This window comes from Schistocerca piceifrons, chromosome 6, assembly GCF_021461385.2.
Source record: "Schistocerca piceifrons isolate TAMUIC-IGC-003096 chromosome 6, iqSchPice1.1, whole genome shotgun sequence".
Classification (NCBI taxonomy): Eukaryota; Metazoa; Arthropoda; class Insecta; order Orthoptera; family Acrididae; genus Schistocerca; species Schistocerca piceifrons.
Window position 1 is genome coordinate 81,767,691 of NC_060143.1, and position 26,573 is coordinate 81,794,263.

Genomic DNA, 26,573 nt, shown 5'->3' on the forward strand with positions numbered 1-26,573 from the left:
CTTTTCCACCACTTCCTCCCCCCCCCCCCTCCCTCCCACCTTCCCCCCTCCCCACCTCTCCCCTGCCCTCCAACTAACCTGCAGCACTTTACTGTCTGCCATCCTCGCCATATTATCCATCCCCCTCCCTGTCCCAGCCTCCTCCTTGCCCCACCCAGTCACCACTCCCATAATACACTGGTGCTGTTGCTTGCTTTGTGGTTTCACTTGCCCAAGACTGCAGTTGTGTGTGTGAGTTGCATTTGTGTGTGTGTGTGTGTGTGTGTGTGTGTGTGTGTGTATATATATATTGTTGATGAAGGGCATTGGCTGAAAGATTTAAGTGTGAAAGTCTTTTTGTTGTGCCTATCTATGACTCAGCACCTCTGCTATATGGTTAGTAGCAACTTTCCTTCTCATAATATTGTTACATTCCATCCTGGAGAACCGCACTGCTGCTACAGTCACAGGTTCAAATCCTGCCTCGGGGATAGATGTGTGTGATGTCCTTAGGTTAGTTAGGTTTAAGTAGTTCTAAGTCTAGGTGACTGATGACCTCAGATGTTAAGTCCCATAGCGCTTATAGCCATTTGAACCATCCTGGATTTTCCATTGTTTGTCTTTTACTATAATCAATTTTCATTTGGCTTCAATTCAGCGATAAAAGTGGACTCTACAACTAATAAGGCTGATAAGTCAATTGCATGTTTAGCTTAATCCTAAATTCTTCAGTTAAGTCAAGATGAGCAATTACCTGGCCTACTAACACTGTTAAGCTAACCTCTGCTGAAAAGGAGTTACGCAAACCCACCTGTAGCATTTAGTAAACTCAAAACAGTACAAATTCTCTTGTACAAAACACACGCCTGTTATTACTGCCAGCCATTAGAAAACCATGTAAACCCTCACCAGATTTAATTATATTCCATACAATCTTCAGTTCATAATTTGTCCTTGGGTAGACAAACATTAATTTTGAGAAGTCTCAATCTAAATTTGTTAGGGAATAGACATCATTAGTAAATTACATTATGTCTCTTTCTGGAAGACTCTTAAAGCACATTGTTTCCTCCAGCATTTCAACGACTATTAGCATTACCATTTTTTGATGTGCTCTCATATCTGAGCAAATTCCAGCCAGAAAACTAATATCTCTGTGTAGCAGGGAAAATTGTTTCTCCGAGCTGGGCCGAAGGGATGCAAAAACCACAGTGATTTCCAATAAATTCTTACTTCACTATAGCAAAGAAAGGAAGGGTTCTTCCTTGCACAGAGAACATAGAGTACTAAGACCACATTAACTATTTTGTTAGGCTCCCCACTCTTTCACACTGCATTAATATGCAGCACATTGGTCCTCTTACCTTAAAGGATAAAAGGAAATTTGTTCCAGGCTAACTTTTCATTGATGAAAAAAGATGTTTTTTAAGTTCAGTGATTTGTCTGAGAAAAGTAAAGGAAACAAGAGTTACAAACAAAACATTTACTTGTCTTCAAAGTAATGCCAGTTAGTTACAACACACTCTGTAAAGCTGTTGTAAACCGTCCACAAGTGCTCCTTGTGGAATTGCGTGAAGCACCACGGTCATGCATTGTGGGTGCATTTGCTGATGTCCTCCCTGGCCTGAGGCAGTGGATCAACTTGGTGGTCCACAACCACAAAATCCCCAAGCGCCTCTGATACTGATAAATATAAAACATTAGACATGTATGTCATAGTCTTTCACTTTGTGGTGTATACTAAATGTTCTCACTACTTGCTTCACAATACTAAACAGAATCTGAAAGTAATATTATTTCCTCTTCTGTAGTGTATACACTTTGTTGGGCCAAGATATAAATAATCTGTTTGCTTACTTCATGTACAACCTACTCAACACTGATGTAAGTATTAATATTTGTATCATGTAATCCTTAAAATTATATATTGAGGGTCTATCCTCAGCTTGCACAATAGTAACATAAGAGATCAGCAATAACATGAAATTGTCAATTTTCAGCTGCAATCTCTCAGTAATAAAGGAATGTGACAATTTGCCAGTAGTTACTGTTGACAGTCTGTTATTAGTAATAACAGATTAGTACACAGTATTAATTGAAGATAGTAAATTTTCAGTTGTAGTAAACAATGGTAAAATCTCATTACTAGTAAGGGCTGGGAATTTCTCAGTACTAACCAATGACTGTAAATTAGTGGTAATAACTGAAAATAGTAAATTCTTAGTAACCATAAACTATATATCAATAATAACTGGAGCTGGTACAGTCTCAGTAATAATTGAAGGTTCCACAAGGTTTGAAATGTGTTTTCGTAAGAAACTTGTCAAAACAAACACATGTGGGCATACACATGCTAACTCCTGGATCACAACAGGTATTAGAAATTCCGCCAGGACCATGAAAATGCTTAACTATAGACTGAAAAGTTGGACTGACCCCAAGTTTAAAGAATATGTAACAAATTACAAAAAAATATATAGGAAAGTAATTACAAAAGCAAAATTACTAAGTAATGATAAATTAATAAGAAAATCAGGCAATAAATCAAAAACTATTTGGGAAATTGTGAAAAGGGAAACAGGTAAGGGCCTCAAGGATCAGGAAATAGTACTCAAAAATAGTGAAAATATTGAATTAAAAGATGAAACTCTGGCAAATTACATTAATAATTGCTTTTTAAGTGTACCAGTGTCATTAAGTAAAAACTTTACTAAACATGAGAAATTAACAGCCCCAAAAGTAGACAGTAGTATGTTGTTAACTCCCACAAATGATAATGAAATATTAAAGGTAATAGAGCCTAAAATCAAAAATGTCTGCAGGTGTGGATGAAGTGCCTGTGTCAATAATAAAAAAAGTTGCCCAACAAATTATAAAGCCCCTGGTACATATTGCCAATTTGTCTTTCAGCGAAGGTGTGTTTCCTGAGAGGTTGAAAATCTCTAAGGTTAGACCTCTGTTTAAAAAAGGAGATCCATACAAGGTAGAAAATTATAGACCAATATCCCTTCTCCAATCATTTTCAAAAATTCTAGAGAAATTAATGAAAACCAGACTCATAAATTACTTAGATGCTCACAAACTTCTAAACTGCAATCAACATGGCTTTCGCTCAGGCCACAGCACAGAATCAGCTATCCATGCCTATACCAAAGAGATTGTCAGGAGTCTCGACACTAAAAAATGTGTAGTGGGAATTAACTTAGATTTATCTGAAGCTTTTGATACAGTAAATCACAAAATTCTGTTAAACAAGATGGAGGCAATAGGTGTAAGGGGAGTTGTGAAGCAGTGGTTTGAATCTTACCTTCAAGATAGAACGCAGGTGGTAGAAATCATCGCAGAGCATAAAAATCAGAAAATCAAGTGGGTCTCAGATGCAAAGAAATTGGAAATAGGTGTCCCACAGGGCAGTGTTCTCGGTCCCTTATTATTCTTGCTTTATATAAATGACATAAAAAATCCTAATATTTCTACCAAAATAATGTTGTTCGCAGATGACACTAGCATAATTATAAGTGATGATAAAACATCATTGACCACCACAACTGATATAGTCCTGATTTATATTCAACATTGGTTTAATGCTAATGAGTTAACACTTAATCTAAGTAAAACAAATTATATACAGTATGGCAAAGCAACTCAAGATATGGACCTCCAGTTAAAACTAATGGATAAGAAGATAGAGAGTGTACAATCCACAAAGTTTTTGGGCATGCACATTGATCAAAACTTAAGCTGGAAAGACCATCTCAAGTACTTATCCCACAGGCTCAATTCGGCATGTTTTGCATTGAGGATATTATCTAGAGTATGCAGTACAGACTGTACTAGACTAGTGTATTTTGCTTACTTTCAGTCCATCGTGTCTTATGGCATAGTGTTCTGGGTAAAACTAAATCAAGCTTAACAGATATCTTCAAATTTCAGAAAAGGGCTGTATGAATCATAACACACAACTCTCCAAGAACTCATTGTAGACCCCTTTTCAAAGAACTGCAATACTCACAATACCACCACTGTATATTTTTAAAAGCATTCTGTGTACAAGAGCACATATGAAAAATCTACGTACAAATGAGAACTGCCATAATTATAATATTAGAACTCGTAAGAATTTGTATGTAGAAAGGGTAAGGACAACACAAACCCAAAAGCATGTAAGTTATTTTGGAATAAAACTCTACAATGCTCTGCCAGTGTACATGAAGGCAATAATAGATGAAGTAAAATTTAAGACTGAACTTAAAAATTACCTTTTAAGCAAAACTTTCTATGATGTAGATGAGTACTTTGATTGTGTGTAAATTTATTGCCAAAAATTTTAATTTGTATGTCTAAACTTGTACTTTTTAAAAAATGCCTTGAAAGTGATATTCTATTATTATGTCTGTAGTACTTGTACTAGTATGATAACTTTGTTGTGACAATTCCTACATCATGTAAATGATATACAGGAAGATAATGAAATGAAAATGAAATTGATAAGTTCTCTGAAGGAACAGAAGCTAACAATTTCTCAGTAGTAACTGAACCTATTAACTTCTGTATAAATAGAAGTGGTTTATCACCTATAAAAATCTGTATTATAATCAGTTTTTTCAATACCAGAGAATACCACAATAGTTTGCAGCTCCTCCAGTTATGGTTCCATTTCATTTGTATGCATTGTAATTCACTCTACACTCTTAATTATAACTTGTTCTGAATTATCTGCTGTTTCTAATACTTCTAACATTAGTTCTTCAGTCACTATAATCTCTTGAACTGAATTAATCATAACAAAAGACTAATATTCCCATAATCTGTTTCTTCCAGTACAATGAATCAGTCATTTCAATCTAGTACCATTTTATCATCTGTTAGTTACTCCTTTTCTTTCCCCTAATAATTAGTTATTGAGATTAGAATTGTTGTTAAACTTTATTATTGTAGATTCGCTATTTTGTGGCTCACCAGTGTATGCTTCTGGAAATTGAGCTGTATTCTAGAAGCAGTGGATTTTTTCACTTTATTGTTAATGCCATTGTGAAAAACCTTTTATTGGATGTTCCTTACTTTTTGTGTTGTTTTTCCATTTGTATCCCATCCTGTTGTCTCCTGATAAAGTTTTGCCCTTTCTGAATTGTAATGTCTATTCATGGTTTGCTTCATTCCACCTTTTATTACTTAACCTTTAGCATTTCGCTATTTGTCGGATAATTTTCCTACCATCTCAATTTGTTCAGGATACATTAATAAGGATGATATGTTTGTCCAATCTTTACCAAGAAGTTTATGCTTTACTACCCTCCAATGTAACATTCTAGCAAATGGTCTTCTCTAATAGGATCATCTAAATATATTTCTTTATTTAAATGCCATTTAACAAAATCTTTGTACCCATTCAAACTACTGTTTAAGGTTTTGACCTAAACAATTCCGAATGTTATTTTTCTTTAATCTTCACTCCAGTACTTGGATTAGAAAGCTGCCTCAGATTCATTAAAAGTCATAAAATCTTCTGATTGTGACATACCCCATTGTGCTGTATCCCCATCTAGGCCACTTACAACAAAACGTATTTGCTTTTGGTCACATCAGGCCTCTGCCTTAAGAAACAATACTGGATGTACCTCTCCCTGTGAAGTAAAAATTAGGAATTTATGGTTTAACCCTTTACCACATACAGCAGAGAAGGTGTCCCAGTCATTGTATTATAACTTATGTTTGGCTAACAGATCCTCAAATTTATTTCACAACTTAAGTTTTACTCATTCAAAGTGTAGACAATTATGTATTGGTAAATACTGTATAGTATTCTGTATATCTCGAGTAGTGTTTAATGTGAATCCTACATCTGCCAAGTGTAGACAGTAACTTATACTCAACTAGAGCTTCATTTTGACAATTTCACTTACTATTGAAGGATCCCACAGCAACTTCTAGTTCCCATAAACATAGTTCTGTTTTATTTCTGATGATGATGTTGACAGAGCGTAGGGGAATGATGCGGGAGACCAACACAGCTGTACTAGGCAAGATCCTAGTGGAGGTGGTTTGCCATTGCCTTTCTCTGACTGTGATGATGATGACACAACAACACCCAGTCATTTTGAGGCAGGTGAAAATCCCTGACCCCTCCGGTAATCAAACCCGGGACCCCATGATCGCGAGGTGAGAATGCTACCATGAGACCACGAGCTGCGGACTTATTTCTAATAGCAGAAAGTGCTTCAACATTTTATTTCTGATTCTTTCTATATTATTGTTTGTTTCTAATAATTTTTCTGCATCTCTACTCTATTCACTAAATTACCCTGTCTGGATTTAACTGTACGCAAATGTTCTATTCCCACCAGTACCAGCATGTCTTCTTCTAATTCTAGACACACTTCTAATTCATCTATATGCTTAAATCCTAATTGCATTCTCTCTCCTATTATGTCCATCTTCCCATTCAACTGAGAAATGAGAAATTAAGCCTAGCATTTTTTTTTTTTTTTTTTTTTTAAATCTGGGAAAGTTTTTCATTCATTTCTGCCAATAGGGTTGAAATCTCTTGCATAATTCCTTTTAAAGCCAAGTTTTCGTCTATGAGAGACATTCTGTCAATCTCTTCAAATTTTAATGTAAGAAGTCACAGAAATTGGTATTACAAACTAATTAATCATAAATTAGTTTCCATTTGTTTGTATCTTTCAATAGTGAACTAAAATCGTATGTGTCATGCCTTCAATGACTACTGTAGCAGAACGTTGTCAAATGACATTTCACAAAATCCAAAGAAATTCTGGTTGTATGTAAAGGCTGTTTAGTGGCACCATAGTTAATGTCCAAGCAAAGCAAAAGCTGAAATACTTAACTCCATTTTCAAATGTTCCTTTCCAAAGTGGAACCCAGGAGAATTGTCCCAATGTAATCCTCATACCACTGAAAAGATGAATGAAATAAGTATTAGTGTCAGTGGAGTTGAGAGACAGCTGAAATTTATAAAATTGAACAAAGCTCCAGGCCCTGATGGGATCACTGTCAGATTCTATACTGAATTTGCAGCTGAGTTGCCCCTCTTCTCAATGTGATCTATCTTAGATCACTCAAACAAAAAACCATGCCCAGTTCTTCGAAAAAGGTATAGGCCTTACCTATCTACAAGAAGGGTAGTAGAATTGATCCATGAAACTACTGCCCAATTTCCTGGACATAGATTTGTTGATATTCTGAGCTCAGATATAATGAGGTATCTTGAACAGAATGATCTTCTCAATGCCAACCAGCATGGTTTTTGAAAACATTGATAATGTGAAACCCATCTTACATTTTTCTCATGTGACATACAGCTTTGGATCAAGGCAACCAGGTAGATGCAATGTTTCTTGATTTTCAAAAAGCAGTTGACTCAGTATTGTCAAAAGTACCATCATATGGGGTATCAAGTGAAATTTGTTACTGGATTGAGGAATTTTTAGTAGGGAGGACACATCGTGTTATCTTGGATGGAGGGGCATCAGATGTAGAAGCAACTTCAGGAGTGTCTAGTGAAGTGTGTTGGGGCCCTTGCTGTTCATGTTGTGTGTTAGTGACCTTGCAGACAATATTAATAGTAAAAATCAGGCTTTTTTCAGATGATACTTAACTATAATGAAGTACTACCTGAGAGAATTTGTGTAATTATTCAGCAGATCTTGACTATATTTCAACTTGGTGCAGAGATTGACAACCTGTTCTAAATGTTCAGAACTGTAAAATTTTCCACTTAACAAAATGAAAAAACGTAGTATCGTATGAGTATAATATCAATGATTCACTGCTGGAATCGGCAGTCAGCAAACTCGTACAAATACCTGGGTGTTGAATAGTGGCAGAATGAGTGGGGTGGGGTAACCACTTAACATTATCACCTAACAAAGTCAGTTTCAACTGAGAAATCACTTCACAGCACATTGTATCGTAAAGGAACAGAAGTCATTGAGTTTTAATACAGCGGGATGTCGTATGCAAAGGACTGATCGCTTCTGCTGTGTGCTGTTGTTACACACTGCTGGCTGCATGTCGTCTACTCATGTCATGTCTTCTAAAAAAGTTGCTGACAGTAAAATTCAGGCTTCCAGCTGTTGTTGATGCAGTGAATCCCATCTACTGTGACAATGCCCTTGCCTTTCCGAAGTAATCTTCTTGTAGATTCAGATTTATGAACTTGTAATTTGTGCAGATTTTTCTGGATTTGCTTTTTCACATGCAATGTTTGATAAAATTCTTCTTGAGAACAATTTATAATTGCTTCAATATATTTAGATTTTTCTTTATAATTGCCATTTGATGCTAAAAGTCATCTGTTAGTGTCTAATGGTATATTTGTCTTGTTGATTTTAGTTGACAATGACATGTTATTAATGCTGTCGAGATAAAATTCACTTACTATTTTCAGCTTAAGTGTATATCATTACTAACTTCTTTTATCACTTCAGATTATCATTTGTTCTTCTATGGTGTAAATATTATACAAGGTGTAACTAAATTTCCTTTACAGACTTTGTGGACAGATTCCTTATACCAAAACAAGGGGAAAAAATCTAGTCGACAGTGGCTCTAAAATGTGTACCTTAAGACCTATCGGCACTTGCTCATCTTTGCTACCGTGAAACTCGAGGTGTCGGATTGTTGTAGGTGTCGCAGTGGTCGTGTGGGGTCTGGTGTTGTCGTGCTGAAGGAGAGGTGGGCAGTTTGTGGATGAATACATCAAATCTCTACTTTCAATTTTCTGAGGATCTTTTCCCTATCCATGCATGTTTATACAAATTCACAAATGTCTTCTAGCCATTCCTGCTTAGCCATTTTGCATTTCCCTCATCTGAGATGTGGAAGTGGCTCTGCCTTCATCTGTTGAGCCTTCAGGATTTAGTTGTCTGCAAGTTGTGGCTCATATCGGGTCAAGTGATGTCTGCCACTTAGATTCAGAGGCCATCCTCAGTTTGTAGAGGTGTTTGGTGGAGGCAGTGAAGACTGCTGGCTTACAATGTGCAGTATTGTTCCCAAAGTTGATCGGGATCTTGTGTTTGAACTGTAAAAGTACATTCATAATCAAGGATTTTTATTACCATTTTTCATGAAATTGCTTTCTTTTCAGGTGAGTACAGATGTGTCTCACATTGTGTTCGATTTTATTGTCAAAAATACTTGGAAGGAAGCGATATGTGTCAGAGATGCATATTTATTGCATCCTTATGATGTCTTCAACACAAAAGATGAAAAGGGCCTCGTTGCAGGCCAGGTTGTTCTCCGTATTCATCCAGGTAAGATTCTGAAGTACATATTTTAAATTTCTGTAGCACATTGTGTTTGATGGGCTACATAAGATAAGTTATTACTTAGCTATGTTGTGGATGGTAGTTGATATATAGCCATTCGGAGTCTGCACTAGCTGTTACCCACTGCTTCGCTCACATATCAGTAGTTTTGTAATGATGAGCTGTATTGGATATGTAAGCTAGTAGTTTTACAAGATGTCTGTGTATATAGTGATGTAGAAATGTTTGTATAAAAAAATATGTGCATTGTGGGTATGTGGGTACATAGTGAATGTGTTTCTATTTTTTTGCTTTATGTCGAATCTGAAAGCATGCATTATATTTTCTAGTTATATTTAAAATATACCTTCATTCATTACATTCATGCAGAATTTGTTTTTAGGGCTGCTCTGGCTCACCAAGTACTGTGAGAGATGTTGCCACCAAAGCAACACATACCAAAAGTTTCTTCCCTCCATTTTAATGCATTATAGTGCCTAAATTCTTTTATCCTTCCCCCTACGATGACTGTTTTATGGCAAACATAGTTAATAGGTCATAATAAAAAGCAGCCTCTCCAAAGGTCTCCCACATTCCATATGTAAAGGTATAACTCTGTAATGCAGCCTTTAAATGATGCCATCATTGTGAGTCTTCAGACATCTACAGAGCTGTAAGAGGTGTGTGACACTCAGCATCTAAAATGCAACGGGCTTGTGACTGCTGTTGTATCTCTGTAGCTCTGACATTCTGCATCAAAGTTCCAGCAGAAATGTGATTGCTCTGAGGTTTTCTGGAGTCAAGTAACTTTCACAGCTTGAGCTCTGTTAGAATTACATGCTAAGTCAGACTTATGTTTTCAAGGCTTATTGTAATAGTTTTAAATATTGTTTTTGGTTTTACCATCCAGTTTTATTGTATCTTCACCAAAAGTCTCCAGCAATGCCAGGTGGTGTAGCAACTCAATATCATAAACCGTTTGCATTGCCACTGATCTATAAACTCCATGAGCCACTGACAAGTGCACCAGCATTATATGCATCCCACGCATGTATACCAATATTTAAAAGTTTTAATAATACCCAAAAAGATAAAACTTTGTAAAGTAGCCTGTGCTCTTCCTTAGAATTCAAGTTATCTGTACACCAAATTTCATCACAATTGGTTCAGCGGCATAGTCGTGAAAACGTAACAGACAGAGTTGCTTTCACAATTAGTAGTAGCGTACTGGTATTAGTACAGAAGTACGGATTAAGACACACCGAGAATTGAATAAGTATTGTATAGAACATATCAACCAACAAAAGCATTTTCACAAATATGATGAAGTTCAAAAGTGAAGGAGTAAATAGCTTTATCGAAGAATAAATATTTTTCCTTGATTTGCATAATATTCTTAAAATCAGTAAATATGTTGTCCTACACACTCCGTAAGGTAGCCTGTGTCCTTCCTCAGGGTTCAAGGTGTCTTGCACCTAATTTCACGGATATCCATTCAGTGGTTTGGTTGTGAAAGTGTAACAGAGCTACTTTCACATTTATAATACTAATATGGAGGTGATAACGCATCAGTTATTATGAGATCACAACTCTACAATATTGATCACTTCCTTCAGAGGGCACAGTGACAACTTTGGAGCACGGCAGGTGGCATATAACTGGTGCCATGTGTTCGTGGCTGTGTGCGCGTATGTTCACGCCAATTGAAACACAGTGGAATACATTGCCCGGTTTGTCTGTGGATCAAGACTAGCCAACATATTTAGAAGGCAGCATATTCACCAATAATGTAGGTGCTCAACATAAAGGTAGCCGCTTAGAGTTCTATAGCTGTTAGAAGACGGCCTAAACACACTTACCACAGTCAAGTCACAGGGAAGTGTATCTGTAACAGAATCACTTTGGCAACACAAGAGAGACAAGAACAATCATTTATTAAAAATAATTTACATAAAAAATACTTAGTTTTTGCTTGCAGAGAAGATGTGGCACTGATCTTAAAGGTTAGATTAGGTTCAGAACAGACACAGTATATGGTGACTGACTGATCTAGCTGAAGATCAGTTTGTACTGCAGTTAAAGTTCTGTCTCTCAATATATATACACTTTGACCATCACTTTGACTAATTGTTGACACTCAACATTAACTGTCAGGCAACTGGAACTGGTCAGTGACTGCTGTCTCCAGATGAGAACTTTCTGAACATTACAGACAATTGTAGGCAATTGGAACAACTGGAACTGGCAGAACGTCTACCTGCAGCGACTTAAATATTGTGGTTGGTGTATTAATGTGCATTTGTTTCGCAGATGTATCAAGTAGTTCCAGGTCTCAGTGCTCTCTGCAGTGACAGATATAAATTATTGGCAGATCTGTGGATTGTTTGAGTTTCTTGTTATGCAAGCATAAGATAGTTGCTAGTATGTGCGTCATTTAGGTAGTGACTGGCTGTACTACGTGTAATGAAACATTGAGCCTGACTGTAATCTGGTGTCCTCTGAAGGCTATGACTTTGCACCACATCTGGCGGATACAGCATACCACAAGGAATGACTCATCTCTCGTAGTGGTGTAACATGGTATGAGAACAGTGCTAGTTGGAAGCTCCTAAATGGCAGGGAATAGACACGAATGTCGTGCACTGTGTACAACAGTCAGTTTCAGACCCAGCAGGAATTTCTGCTGTCACTGAACCCAGGCTACCTTGACCAGTTTCCGAATGAATGTTGCGAAGGGAACTGCAAGTGGTGAATCTTTGGAGTCGGGTACCTTGTGAACAATCACTGCTGACAGCAACAAGTGGAACATCAGTGGACCGAATGACACACACACTCAGAAGTAGCTGACTTCTGGCATATACTGTGTACATCATGTCATGATTTTGCCTCTGTTTGATCAATGAGAGCTGTCGAGCTTACAGATAGTCCATTGAGACGAGTTTGGCTTGACCATTTCGGAATGTGTAAAGAGTATAGTTCAGACCATAGCTGGTTCTGTGTTGTGGACATTTTTTGTATTGTGACTTGGTCTCACTCATTCAGGTTACTGTGAACATCAACCAAGATGTTTATTTCAACATTTGCGATGATAGTGTTGCTCATTTTTCTCCATCTTAATGATGGCTAGGCTGTACACAAACCAATTTTTCAAAATGACTAGAGCCTTGTTCACAAGGCTGCATGCAAATGTTCCTGGTTCAACAAATGCTCATGGATTGACAGGTCCAATAAATAATCTGATATTAATTTCATAGAAAATGCCTTGAACTATTGGAACAGCGGGTGAAACATACCAGCCGGCATCCCAGTGATTTGGTAACTCCATAGGATATAAGCATTAATGAGCGTTTCCAGCTGGTTGGGGCATGTCTGAAGGAACTTGTGGACTCCTTTTCTTGCCCATTTGAAGGCAAGAGTTGATGATAGACCAGTATTAGCTGGGGATCACTAATGTTTCGCCCAGTGTGCATACAAGATACCAGGTGCAAAAAAAAAAAAGGTGGTGTTGTTTTTGCATGTATTTTTCCATGCAAGAAATCATCATCACAGATGACGTCCAGTTTGTTGTGAATACAACATTCATGTAGTCAGAATGGAGAAATACTGCTGCAGGCAACGTGGGAAGCAGTGCACAAGATTTTGGAAAGTGAGAGACTACAGTAATATTACGCTCTTGTTTTTCAGTGATAAAATGCATGCACTGCATGCAAGCAGGGAATTGTTGATATGCATTTTATCCTGTTCGTCTTTCGTTTTGCGGCCTAACTTTCCTGTCCCTTTCTGTTGTGGTTGTCTGCTGTAGTTTCATTATTTTAAATTTATACATCTGTATTTAATTATAGTAAAATTTTTGAAATTATTTTTGTATAGAATTTATTGAAATTATTCTTGTAAACCTGTAAATATCAATACAGGTGCTACTCTCATTGAGGAGGAAAGGTTACATACAAAGCAGTGTGCAGTAAACAGAATAAAATAATTTTGCAGGTTGCTTAAAATGCTTTCTTTGTGTAGTAATAGGACATACAATTTTGAACTACATGAAAGTAGATTTGCATTTTCTGCTTTTTTTTCTCCACAGATAGCTCTTACATTGTCAGTGTTATTTTTGAAAATAAGGGTGTTGGATCGTACGGAGTACCTGTGCAGTTTGAAATAGAATACAGTAAAGAGGCTGTAAAAGATGTGAAGGAGCATTCTCAGGAGCTCAAGAAATTTAATATAGTCCGTGTTCTGGTAAGTGTGTGTTATTTTTCCTTTACCATTATTGTAATGTTAATAGGATGAATTTAGACAATTTAAAGAAAAAGAAAAATAACTGAACTATAGTTATCACTGTTAAAAGATCCACATTTTTAGACTAAAGTTTTTGGGACTGTGTGTTATTCAATTATAACTTTTTAGGGTGAGATAAGGAACATGTTCATTTAAAACACTGAGAGGGAAACACTATTAAGACTGAACTGTGTTTACAAATTAATGCTGTTGCTGTCCTGTTGTAGACTTCTCAGCAAGTGTCACTAGTATCATTTGTTGTGACTTTTGTATCTTGGTAGCAGCCGAGATTCTTAGTCATGGACTTTGATTGTGATTGTTTGTGTTTCTTTTGTGACCATAAGACCACCAACTTTGTACCTATTGCATGTTTTCTTCAAAGTGATTTATAATGTCTTCTTCTAATAATTGTGTGATGTGAAGATCAGTCTTTGTGTGCATTTTTAACTCCCCTTAAAAGCACGAATCTTTTTCTGCTTTTGTGGTATGTTGAATTTGTGCCACGAACTTGAAAGATTCTGCACATTTGTTTTAGAATGTTTTGTCAATATTATTATTATGTATTCAGTTCTTCCTGTCCTACAATACTCCTCAGACTTTTTGTGTGAATCAAGTCCCTGTATCAGTAGTTGCTTGAATAGATTCCTGTAGTCAGTTTCTGCAACTCATTTTTCCACTGATTTTGTAGTCTTTACAGGACAGAATCAGACAGACTGAGTAAACACATCAGTAGTACTTAGGTTATGGTTGTATCCTTTGAGAGTTGATAGAAGTGGTCCAGTGTGACCCTTGTGACAACATTTGGTACCTAATCTTTCTTCTTTCCTGACTTCTTATTAATTTAACAGTTTTAAAAATAATGGAAATCACTTGTTACATCTTATCAAATGTGGAATACAACATTATTATTTTACTTTCTCTGTGGTTCACTTAATAGTGCACAAGTTTGACAATTTCGTATCGCATAGTGCATGGAATTACTGAAGAGTCTGTTCTGTGATCGGACTCAAAAATAAGTATGTCTCCCTCACCACAAAGTTGCCAGAAAGTCGTTCCATGATGTTTTTGATCATTACCAAATCCTCTTCCTCTTGAGCTTTTCTAATTCTTGTTATTAAGTCATTTGCAAAACTTAAAATGTATTCAGACAACTTAAAGCATGTAAAAATGTCAAGTTACGACAAAATCGGTGTTATACAATTTCAGAATTCTGTTCTGAGATTTAAGCTCATCTTGCTGTCCTCTCAGACCAATCCTTATTCTACATCTACATGACTACTCTGCAATTCACATTTAAGTGCTTGGCAGAGGATTCATCGAACCACAATCATACTATCTCTCTACCATTCCACTCCTGAACAGCGCGCGGGAAAAATGAACACCTACACCTTTCTGTTCGAGCTCTGATTTCTCTTATTTTATTTTGATGATCATTCCTACCTATGTAGGTTGGGCTCAACAAAATATTTTCGCGTTCCGAAGAGAAAGTTGGTGACTGAAATTTCATAAATAGATCTCGCCGCGACGAAAAACTTCTTTTCTTTAATGACTTCCATCCCAACTCGCGTATCATATCTGCCACTCTCTCTCCCCTATTATGTGATAATACAAAACGAGCTGCCCTTTTTTGCACCCTTTCGATGTCCTCTGTCAATCCCACCTGGTAAGGATCCCACACCGCACAGCAATATTCTAACAGAGGACGAACGAGTGTAATGTAAACTGTCTCTTTAGTCTTTCCAACTGAAGTTGTTCGTAATTTTAACACCCAGGTACTTAGTGAATTGACAGCCTTGAGAATTGTACTATTTCTTGAGTAATCGAATTCCAACGGATTTCTTTTGGAACTCATGTGGATCACCTCACACTTTTCATTATTTAGCGTCAACTGCCACCTGCCACACCATACAGCAATCTTTTCTGAATCGCTTTGCAACTGATACTGGTCTTCGGATGACCTTACTAGACGGTAAATTACAGCATCATCTGTGAACAGCCTAAGAGAACTGCTCAGTTTGTCCCCAGGTCATTCATATAGATCAGGAACAGCAGAGGTCCCAGGACGCTTCCCTGGGGAACACCTGATATCACTTCAGTTTTACTCGATGATTTGCCATCTATTACTACGAACTGTGACCTTCCTGACAGGAAATCACGAATCCAGTTTCACAACTGAGACGATACCCCATTGTTCAAAGTCTTTTGGAATGTAGCACAATCCATTACAATTTTAAAATTTATTTTCTAGTAAATGCTCTTAGGACTTAAAATGTTAACAGTAGTTAAGATTTCGAGCTCATAACTGCTATATTAGTCGTCTTGAGATGTTTCGAGCAACTAAAATGATATAATCAGTTTTGCAGTACCCTTCAATATTATAAAAACGATGTTTCCTGTGTACAAATTCATTTGCAACTGTGGATGATAAAGATCCCTCGCAACTTGCAGCTCACAGTAGATCATAATGTGTACTGCTGTACTAACTTGACAGTAGAGAATGACAGTTTCCACCTATCATCTTCAACTGTTCTGGCATTGGCATTGTTACCCACACCCTCTGCTCCGAGGCTGCCAAGGAACGTCTTGAAAGCATAAGCAGGCCTCCACAGCAGAAAGAGATGCTTGCTCACCATTGTACTTTGTCAGTGTTCTCAGCTGACACTTATTAGACCAAATCTGCACATATGGCAAACCAGAGCATGCACAGTGAGATGTTCCACACATAACAATTGCCTGAAAAACATCTCCAGTTTCAATGAACTTCTTTTGTTGGCATTAGTGGTTAGAAGTGGTAGATAATATTCCACAGAATCAACATGTTACACCACAGTAAGAAAATCAGCACTGTATAAATGCGGCATTTCAATAAACTGGACAACAAATAGTGTGACTGAGAATCTCAAAACATGGGTTAAGTGCAAAGTATTCACTGTAGCATCCCAGAGATCACTTTTCGTGTGAAAGCAGTCACCTTCACATCATACTAGGAACTGAGAATTGGTTGGAAGCCCAAGGGAAGAATAGGGTAGTTTTTAATGACAAGTATGTATCTCAGAAAGTAAGTTTAGACACTTCTGGAGGAGGAGCAGTTAACCGTGACAAGCAAAGCATTTATTTATGACTGTCAACTAATATGAAAGAGAGTAAATGGGGCCGTTGCATTCCGGTTAATGTTCAGATGACAGGCATTTGGTGGGATTGGTAGTGGTGGTGGTGGTCGGATGTATGGGACAGGTCTTGCATATTAATCTATTACAGGGATCTGAGCCATGAGGCACAGGGTTGGGAGCAGAGGTTTTGTAGGGATGGACAGGGAAACTGTGTAAGTTTATTGGGCGGCGGAATACCACTGTGAGAGATATGGGAAGGATAGTGGGTAGGACATTTCTCATTCAGGGCATGAAGAAAGCAGCCAAAACTCTGGTGGAAACTAATTCCTTTGCTCCAGTCCTGGGTGGTACGAAGTCACAAGGGGAAGGCCCCTATGTGGGAATATGGTGGGACTTTGGGAGGTGGTGGTTAATGGAAAGATAAGGCACAGGTGATTTGTTTTTGTACAAGGTTGAGAGGGTAACTACAGTCTGTGAAGGCCTCTGTGAAAACATCAGTATATTTTGAGAGGGACTGCTTGTCACTAGAGATGAGGTGGCCATGGTTGGCTAGGCTGTATGGAAAGACTTCTTGGTATGGAATGGGTGTCAGTTGTTGAAGTGAAGGTTTTGCTAGTGTTTGGTAGGTAGGTAGGATGGTAGGTAGATTTGATATGGACAGAGGTACTGATGTCACCATCTTTGCTGTAGAGGTCAACATCAAGGAATGTGGCTTTTTTGGGTCGAGTAGGACCTAGTGAAGTGAATGGGATTGCCATCAAATTACACTTCTCTGGCTACTACCTTTCCTCCCACCGTAACCTTCATCAGTCCAGATTCAGCCAACCCTTAACCCTCAACAACGTAGTCTTGCAAAACCATATCATTTGGGTCCAAACTCCTTGCAGTACCTTCTCTCCATCTGCAAAATTCTCCAGCTCAGCAATCCCAAATTCCTGGAACCCATAACACACACTGGAACACTTGCCCTGCAGGAACTACAGCAGTGTGCACAATGCCACTCTGTTCACTTCCTTGGACTTCCACTATCCACCATCTCTACAACCACCTCCAAATCTTGCCCACGTCTCCTAATAGCTGACAAATATTGTCTCTGACCTACATCATTTACCCCATTCTCAAAAACTCACTCCCACCACCAGGCAGAAACAAGAATCTTAACAGACCCGAAACACAGTCGTGAACCTTTCTTCAAAAGCCTTAGACCTGCAGAAGAATCAGTCCTTTCCAAAGGCCCTACCTTTCACTCCACTCCCAAATTCAATCATGCATGACTTGTTAAAGACCTTCTCTCCTTCTGCCGGTACCTACAGTGGAAACACTGTTTTGCCCACCAACCCTACCCATCAGTCTCAAACAAAGACCAATGTTGAACTCTGCCTGACTCAGTTCATTCCTCCATCCAACTGTGATCTCTCCCCCCCCCCCCCCCCCCCCCCCGCCCCCCACTTTCCCCAAACTACTGCCTTTTAACTTTCCAGAATTTCTTAACCTAAAACCTTGGCTCACCATCATTGCCCAAATCCCTCAACATGTAAACCAACCTTACTTTCTCAGAAAGAACTGCCATCCATCACCTAAAAGCTGATCCTGACCTTATAAATCCTACTTGCTGACAAAGCTTCTACCACTGTTGTTTTGAACTACAACAATTACCTGGCAGAAGGGCTCTGCCAGCTGTCAGATACGTCCACCAACAAACCCTTCCATAGTGATCCCATTCCAGAAATCCAGCAGGCTCTTCACTCTTCCTCAAGGAAGCTCACTGTTCTTTCGTGAGTTCACACATGACACAGGGCCCTGAACTGTTGCAGCCCATTCTTCCTTCCCTGGCTGCATTTTCGTGACTTCTGTGCTGTCCCCTCCTTCCCCTCTCTGTTTGCTTGGAGTTTTGTTCCACTTGCTTCTGCACTTTCTTTCTTTTTGGCATTTAGATCTCCGCCTGAGGTTTGATCTCCACTTCCCTGGACCATAGCTCCCCTCCACCCTGCTATGTCAGCAGCCCATGTAGCCATTCAATGTGGTGGGGCTGTTATGTACCCATCTGACTGAGCCCCCCTGATAACACGGGGATCATACTACTGATGCCTGAGCTGTTCCCTCCCATGTATGCCAAGAAGTGGTTGCTTGTCTTCCTGTAGCATCTGAACTCCCGGCAACGGCCACCATGCCAGGCGGCCCTTGATGTGACTGGGTGCCACCCATGCCTCATCAGAATGGGTGCTTGGTGCATGAAGCTCATCAAGCTACAAAAATCGGGCCATTCTCAAATGGCAGTCTCTTCGATAGGTGAAAGAGCATTGAATTCTGCTTCGTATGACCTGGCATCCTTCCGTTCCCTGGATACACCTTGAAAGGAGGGCCAGACTTGCCATCTTGGAATGAAACACTTTCCTCACTACCTCGTCTGTACTAGGGCGGACGGGGACAAATTCACCACCTCAAAACCATTGTTCTCTGTGGAGAATATCTGGGACAAGTTTGGTGAAGTGGAGTCTCTCAGTAAGATGGGCTCGGACTCCTTGTTGATCAAAGCTTCTTCTGCCACCCAGTCTGCAACTCTTTATGCCTGTGATCATCTTGGAATGTCCCAGAGTCCATTACCCCTCACCAATCCCTGAATATGGCACAGGGAGAATTTTTTCATAGGGACCTCATCCTGCAAACAGGAACTCTGGGCTAATCTGTAGCGATGCTGTGTTCAATTTGTTTGATGCATGCAGAAGGGTCGCAAAGACAACCACACTGATATCGGCGCCTTCATTCTGGCTTTTTGAGTGGATACCCTCACAGAGAAGGTCAAGGTTATGTGCTACATATTGATGTGAAGCGACATGTCCCACCATGTGAGGTGCTTTTGGTTCCTGCATTTTGGGCATATGTCTTCTGCTGCATGGCTGACCCTCTGTGTGGTGACTGTGTTCCAATCCATGTGTGTGTCAATTTTCGTGACCACTATTCTTCTCGTCTGCCTGACTGGCCAGCTTACAGGAGAGAAAAGAAGGTCCAAGTGTGCAAGTCCCTGGATCACCTATCTTACTGTGAGGCTCACCAAAAATATGAGTCACTCCATCTGATGTCACTTTCTTCAACTTTTGCATCTGTTTCATCCTTTCCCCTGCCAACCTCTTCCTAGCCCCAGCCTCGTCATCCTCTCCCCCCACTCTACCACCCGCTCTACCACCCGCTCTACCACCCGCTCTACCACCCGCTCTACCACCCGCTCTACCACCCGCTCTACCACCCGCTCTACCACCCGCTCTACCACCCGCTCTACCACCCGCTCTACCACCCGCTCTACCACCCGCTCTACCACCCGCTCTACCACCCGCTCTACCACCCGCTCTACCACCCGCTCTACCACCCGCTCTACCACCCGCTCTACCACCCGCTCTACCACCCGCTCTACCACCCGCTCTACCACCCGCTCTACCACCCGCTCTACCACCCGCTCTACCACCCGCTCTACCACCCGCTCTACCACCCGCTCTACCACCCGCTCTACCACCCGCTCTACCACCCGCTCTACCACCCGCTCTACCACCCGCTCTACCACCCGCTCTACCACCCGCTCTACCACCCGCTCTACCACCCGCTCTACCACCCGCTCTACCACCCGCTCTACCACCCGCTCTACCACCCGCTCTACCACCCGCTCTACCACCCGCTCTACCACCCGCTCTACCACCCGCTCTACCACCCGCTCTACCACCCGCTCTACCACCCGCTCTACCACCCCGACCCGCTCTACCACCCCGACCCGCTCTACCACCCCGACCCGCTCTACCACCCCGACCCGCTCTACCACCCCGACCCGCTCTACCACCCCGACCCGCTCTACCACCCCGACCCGCTCTACCACCCCGACCCGCTCTACCACCCCGACCCGCTCTACCACCCCGACCCGCTCTACCACCCCGACCCGCTCTACCACCCCGACCCGCTCTACCACCCCGACCCGCTCTACCACCCCGACCCGCTCTACCACCCCGACCCGCTCTACCACCCCGACCCGCTCTACCACCCCGACCCGCTCTACCACCCCGACCCGCTCTACCACCCCGACCCGCTCTACCACCCCGACCCGCTGTACCACTCCCCCCCCGACCCGCTCTACCCCCCCCCCCCGACCCGCTCTACCCCCCCCCCCCCCGACCCGCTCTACCCCCCCCCCCCCCCCGACCCGCTCTACCCCCCCCCCCCGACCCACTCTACCCCCCCCCCCCCCCCGCCCGACCCACTCTACCCCTCCCCACCCCCCCACACCCACTCTACCCCCCCACCCCCCACTAACCCCCCTCTACCCCCCCCACTCTACCCCCTCACACCCCAGCCTACCCACCCCCACTCTACCCCTGCCCCCCACTCAACCCCCCCTTCTACCCCCGTCCTACTCTACCCCCCCCCCCGACCCACTCTACCCCCCCCCCCCCCCCGACACACTCTACCACCCCCCCCCCCCACCCACTCTACCTCCCCCCCCCCCCCACAACCACTCTACCCCCCCACCCCCCACTAACCCCCCTCTACCCCCCACTCTACTCCCCCCCACTCTGCCCCCCCACTCTACCCCCTCACACCCCAGCCTACCCACCCCCACTCTACCCCCTCACACCCCAGCCTACCCACCCCCACTCTACCCCCTCTACCCCCTGCCCCCCACTCAACCCCCCTTCTACCCCCCTCCCACTCTACCACACCCCACTCTACCCCCTCCCACTCTACCCCCTCCCACTCTACCCCCCTCCCCCCCGGACTCTCTCTCGCTCTCTCCCCCACCCTTGTCAAAACATAGGAATGTGAAGAGGCAAAAGTGAGACTGGAATTTCGTAAAATTTTGTTAAAGTTTTGAGAAGTGCTCTGTTTCCTACTTCATATTTCTGCTGGAATAGAAATGTAATAATTTGTAAAGAAATCCTGTTGTGTGACTGACTTGTTCCGATATCTATGGTCCAAATGAGTCTGAAGCTTTGTTGTAGTTCTCATTCCTGTACTAAATACTTCAACATAATTAAAATTTAATTTTGTTGCAGGTGATTAATGTCCAGGATGAAGACAACGTGCCTCCAGATGTCATACCTCACGAACCAAGCCCATTCCGGCGATTGGAGTGGGATGATGTGGAGGCCACAGTGGAGGGGACTTGGCCTAATGGGTATGCCAGGCCCTTGCCCTTTTTTTTGTGATGATTGAAGTCTGGGAAACTAAACCACTCTACTTTTGTACAGTTATCAGTTCTATTCACTTTAATTCTCATTATCTTCATCTGCTACTTATCATAAAGAGTTTTAGTTTATACATTTTGATAAACATGCATATGTGCATCTTAAAACTCCACATTAGTTATATGTTGTAGAAGACAAATTGGTAGCTTTGAGAGAAGAAGAGTGAGGGCAACAAACATCAAATACGTTAAGACAAGTCACAGTAGAAATCCCTGGATAATACAGGAGATATTGGATTTAACTGACAAAAGGAGAAAATATAAAATTGCATTTAATAAAGCAGGCAGACTGAAATACAGATGTTGAAAAAATGAGATTGACAAAGTACAAAAATGGTTAATTGGGACTAGCTAGAGAACAACTGCTAGGCCGCTGGAATATGCATGACTAGGGGAAAGATGCAACCTGCAGCAAGAAAGAGATTTTTAGAGAAAACAGAAGTAACTGTATGACTACTAAGAGCTCTATGACAAGATAGACTCTAAGCAAATAAGAGCAAGCTGAAAGGTGGAAAGATTTTTACAAGGACAATGAAACTTAAGACAACATTATAGAAGGAGAATAGGAATTAGGTGAGGACGAGATAGAGTATATTATACTGTGAGAAGAGTTTGACAGAGGAACAGTAGGCCTGTGTAGAAATAAGTTCGCAGGATAGACGGCATTACTTCAGTTTTATTTTGGAGCCCTTGAGAGAGCCAGACAACACAAAACTGTTTCACCTGGTGTACAGCATACAGCAGACAGGTGAAATACCATCAAACTTTAGAATAATGTGATTCCAATTAAAAAGAAGGCAGGTGCTGACAGTTGTGAATACTGTTGACTCATCAGTTAAGTGGTGGTTGCAAAATATTTGCATAAATTATTTTATTAGTGTTTCTTATTGGGTTTCTCAAACAGGATAACCTCCCAAGGGTACTTTTTAAAAATCGCTCTTGTGACTGGTTTTCTGCATACCCTTCATCTCGCAGTAGTGCTTACACTCAACATCCTCAATGTCTCTTGTCCGTCCAAAATTTTATTCCTCTATTGCTCCCTGTAATACAGTGGAAGTTATTCCGTGATATATTAACAAATGTCTTATCATCCTCTTTCTTCTTGTTTTCAGTGTTTTTCAAATGTTCCCTCAGTCACTAATTCTGTGGAGAACATCCTCATCTAATTTTTAACATCCTTCTCTAGCACCATGTCATACGCTTACATTGTCTTGTTTTCTTGGTTTCTCCACAGTCCTCAAGACATAAATTCTCAGGAATTCATTGCACAAGTTAAGGCCAGTGTTTGATACTAGTAAAATTCTCGTGGCCAGGAATGTTCTTTTTATCTATGATAATCCTCTTTCCATGCTCCCCCTTATAGAGGCCTTCAGTATACTCATTCCATCTATTTGCTCCCTCCACTTAAACAATGGAATTCCCATGGCACTCTTAATGTTGCTGCCCTTGCTTGTAATTTTACAAAAAGGTTGTTGAGAGTTTTTTATATGCAAAGTCATTCAGATAATCTTTTATTTCATATTTCATTGCGTTTTTCCCATAGTCATGTAATCTTGGCTTCCAAAGTGACTTATATTGCTGTATCGCTGTCTTTCCCTGAATGCTTTTTTTCTTTAACCCCAGGGAGCTTTCGTGAGTTTGTGTGTTGCACCTACAGGGCCTGGGCCATTGCTCCCATTCTTGCTTCCCAGGCTGCGTTTCCTTCCCCATGCCCCTCCCACCTCCATCCTTGCTCCTTTCCCTCTTTCAGTGTTCATACTTATGTCGACCTGGTTATCCACCTGATATCCTGTATTCTTTGCAGTTTAGTTTCCCTTGCCTTTTCTCTTTCATCCATCCTTTTTGGCATTTTTCTTTCTTTGGTGTGAGCCATTTGGGGGAGCTCTCTCTCCCTTGCATCTACAGCATGGATTGCTCTCATCCCTTTCTTCCCCTCTTCCTTTCCTTCCGTACTCTCCATCTGTCCCACTAGTAACCAGTATGTGTAGCCAGTCAGTGTGGTGAGGCTATTACGTACCCATCTGGCTGTGGCCCCTGACTACACAGGGATCACACATCTGATATCTGATCTGTCTCCTCATATATGACTAGGAGGGGTTGCTTGTCATTCCGGGCCAGCAGAACCCTCACAAAGGCGGCCATGCTAGACGGCGCTTGCGGTGGCTGGGTGGTGCCCATCTCGAGAGCCCTGATCGGAGTGGGTGGTATCAGGACACATGCTTTGCATATGAAGCCTATTGACCTCCACAGATCTGGCCATTCTTCTGCAACCATCTCTTCAATTGGTAACAGATCATTGAATGCCACTTATTATAACCCTGTGACCTTCCCTTCCCTGGCTGCACCCAGGGAGAAGAGATAGGCTAGCTGGATTGGGGTGGAACACTTTCCCCACTACTTGGTCTGTACTAGGCTGGACGGGGACACATTCACCACCATAAAGCTGTTACTTTTTGTGGAAAATATTGAAGAAAAGTGTGCTGAAGTGGAGTCTCTCAGTAACATGTTTTCGGGTTCCCTGTTGATCAGAACTGCTTCTGAAATCCAATCCGCAGCACTTCGTGCTCTGATCACCTTGGCAACATCACATTGTCTGTTACATCTCACCAGTCTTTGAATATGGTCCAAGGAGCCGTTTTCATTGGGACCTTATCCTTCAAACTAATGATGAAATCTGGGCCAGTCTGGAACAACAGGGCATTCATTTTGTTTAGTGTGTGCGGAAAGGTCGTAAGGGCAATCGCAACAATACTGGCCCCTTTATTATGGCTTTCGAGGGGGTATACTCCCAGTGAAGGTCAAGGTTATGTGTTATCAGTGTGATGAGAAGCCGTACATTCCATTACTTACTGAGTGTTCTCAGTGCTTGCGTTTCGGGCGTATGTCTTCCCGATGTACCACAGACCTTCTGTGTGGTAACTGTGGACGCCGATTCCATGAGGGGAGCTCCCGAGTTTTGCCATCTGTGTGTGTAAATTATCACGACCATCACTCTCCTTAACTGAGGCTTGTCAGAAAAATGACAGACTTCGCCCTGTGTTGGTAACTTCTACTTTCACTTCTGTTACATCCTTTCCCCTCACCCCTCTTCTTTACCCCAGTCCCGTCCCCGTATCCTCTCCCCCTTCCCTGCATTTGCACACTCTGGATGTTGCTCCCCTCCCCTGCTGAAGAAATGCTCCTCTCCTTTGGTATCTGCCGGTGATGGGTCTCCCTCCCAGGACCCCTTTGCCTGATGTGTGTCAAGCAGGCGACCTCCTACCACAACTTGGCCACAGGACACACAGTCTGTGTGCCCAAGGTCTCCCACTGTCTTTCAGTTCCGGATCTTGCAGAAGCCTGCTCTCCCTCTGTGTCCTACTCTGCTCAACCAATGAAAGAGGAGGAGAAGAAGAAGAATAAGTCTCAGGACAAATCTCCCCTGGTGTACCATGAGGTGCCATCTCCCCCCTCTCAACATGAGTCTTGTGTATTTATGGATGTCACCCAGTCCTTGTTGCTGACGGATGGTGACCTGGTGGTGTGATTGGCTCCATCCTGCTCACCTCTCATTTGGATACGCACCACTTGCTTATTAAATGGAACTGTAATGGATACTACCGTCACCTCCCAGAGTTTTAATCCCTTATTACCTTTCACTCAGCAGCTTGTGTCTTTCTCCAGGAATCTCATTTTACTGATGCTCACTTACCAACCCTTTTTGAGTTCTGTGCTTTGTCGGAACTGGGTCAGCCCTTTGAGGGCTTCCAGTGGCATCTTCATGTTGGCCTCCTGACAGGTCACCTACATCTGCTGCTGTAAGTGCTCTCCTTCAGCAATTCCCCCCCTCACTTCCTGTTTGATAGACAGTAACCCATGGCTTAGAAGGAGGCAATATTAATTCCATGTTAACAGAATCTTCCATCGGTTCTTGGTAGAACAACATTATAATAAATTAAAAGCACCAGTTTGGTTTTGTTGTACAATATTACTTTTATTGTGTTAACCGGTTTTCGGCCTACAAGGCCATCTTCAGACATTTAATGTCTGAAGACATTTAATTGTAGAAAGAAAGAAAATTAGTGCTTTTCATTTATTAATATTAATTCCAATTCTGAAAACCAGGCAAGAACTGTAGCGCCCCTAACGGTTACTGGAGTAGCGTGGTCAAGTTCCGCCTCATCACCTGAGCCGCTCCCAGTGCAGTTTCAGGTGCTACTGTTCCATCCTTAATTCTACTGGAGATTGCGATACAGGAGTCCTTCTTATGCCAAAACTATTTGGTTTGTGTGGTTTTGACCTCAAAAAGCATATGAGACTACTTGGAGGGACGACATTCTTTGCCGACTTCACGAATGGGGACTACGTGGACGCCTGTCACTTCTGATCCAAGCCTTTCTCGAGGACTGGCATTTTCGTTATTGCAGTGGTGATGTCACGTCTTACTGCTATGTTCAGGAGAATGGGGCCCCCCAGGGCAGTGTCATCAGTGTCACATTGTTTTCCATTTCTATCAATGGAATTTCCTGTGCAGTCAAGAGCCTTGCCAAATGCTCTTTGTTTGTAGATGACTTTGCAATCTTCTACTCTTCCTGTGATCTTACAACTATGAAGAGGCAGCTACAGCTGACCATTCGGAGGCTAGAGACGTGGACCTGGACAATTGGTTTTCGGTTCTCACTCGAGAAGACTACATGTGTCAATTTTAACCTTGTTCGGCAGAATTGTAACCAACCA

The 26,573-nt window shown here is 41.6% G+C and overlaps 1 protein-coding gene across 1 annotated transcript in view; it reads left to right on the forward strand.

The window, feature by feature from the left end:
• The window catches only part of LOC124802559 (putative helicase MOV-10), a 343,832-nt gene that overhangs the window by 95,622 nt on the left and 221,637 nt on the right, over window positions 1-26,573 (forward strand). Inside the window, exons 5-7 of the mRNA XM_047263426.1 lie at window positions 9,089-9,254; window positions 13,330-13,484; window positions 21,667-21,788. Coding sequence (XP_047119382.1) covers window positions 9,089-9,254; window positions 13,330-13,484; window positions 21,667-21,788 — 443 coding nt within the window. The remainder of the gene's footprint in view (window positions 1-9,088; window positions 9,255-13,329; window positions 13,485-21,666; window positions 21,789-26,573) is intronic.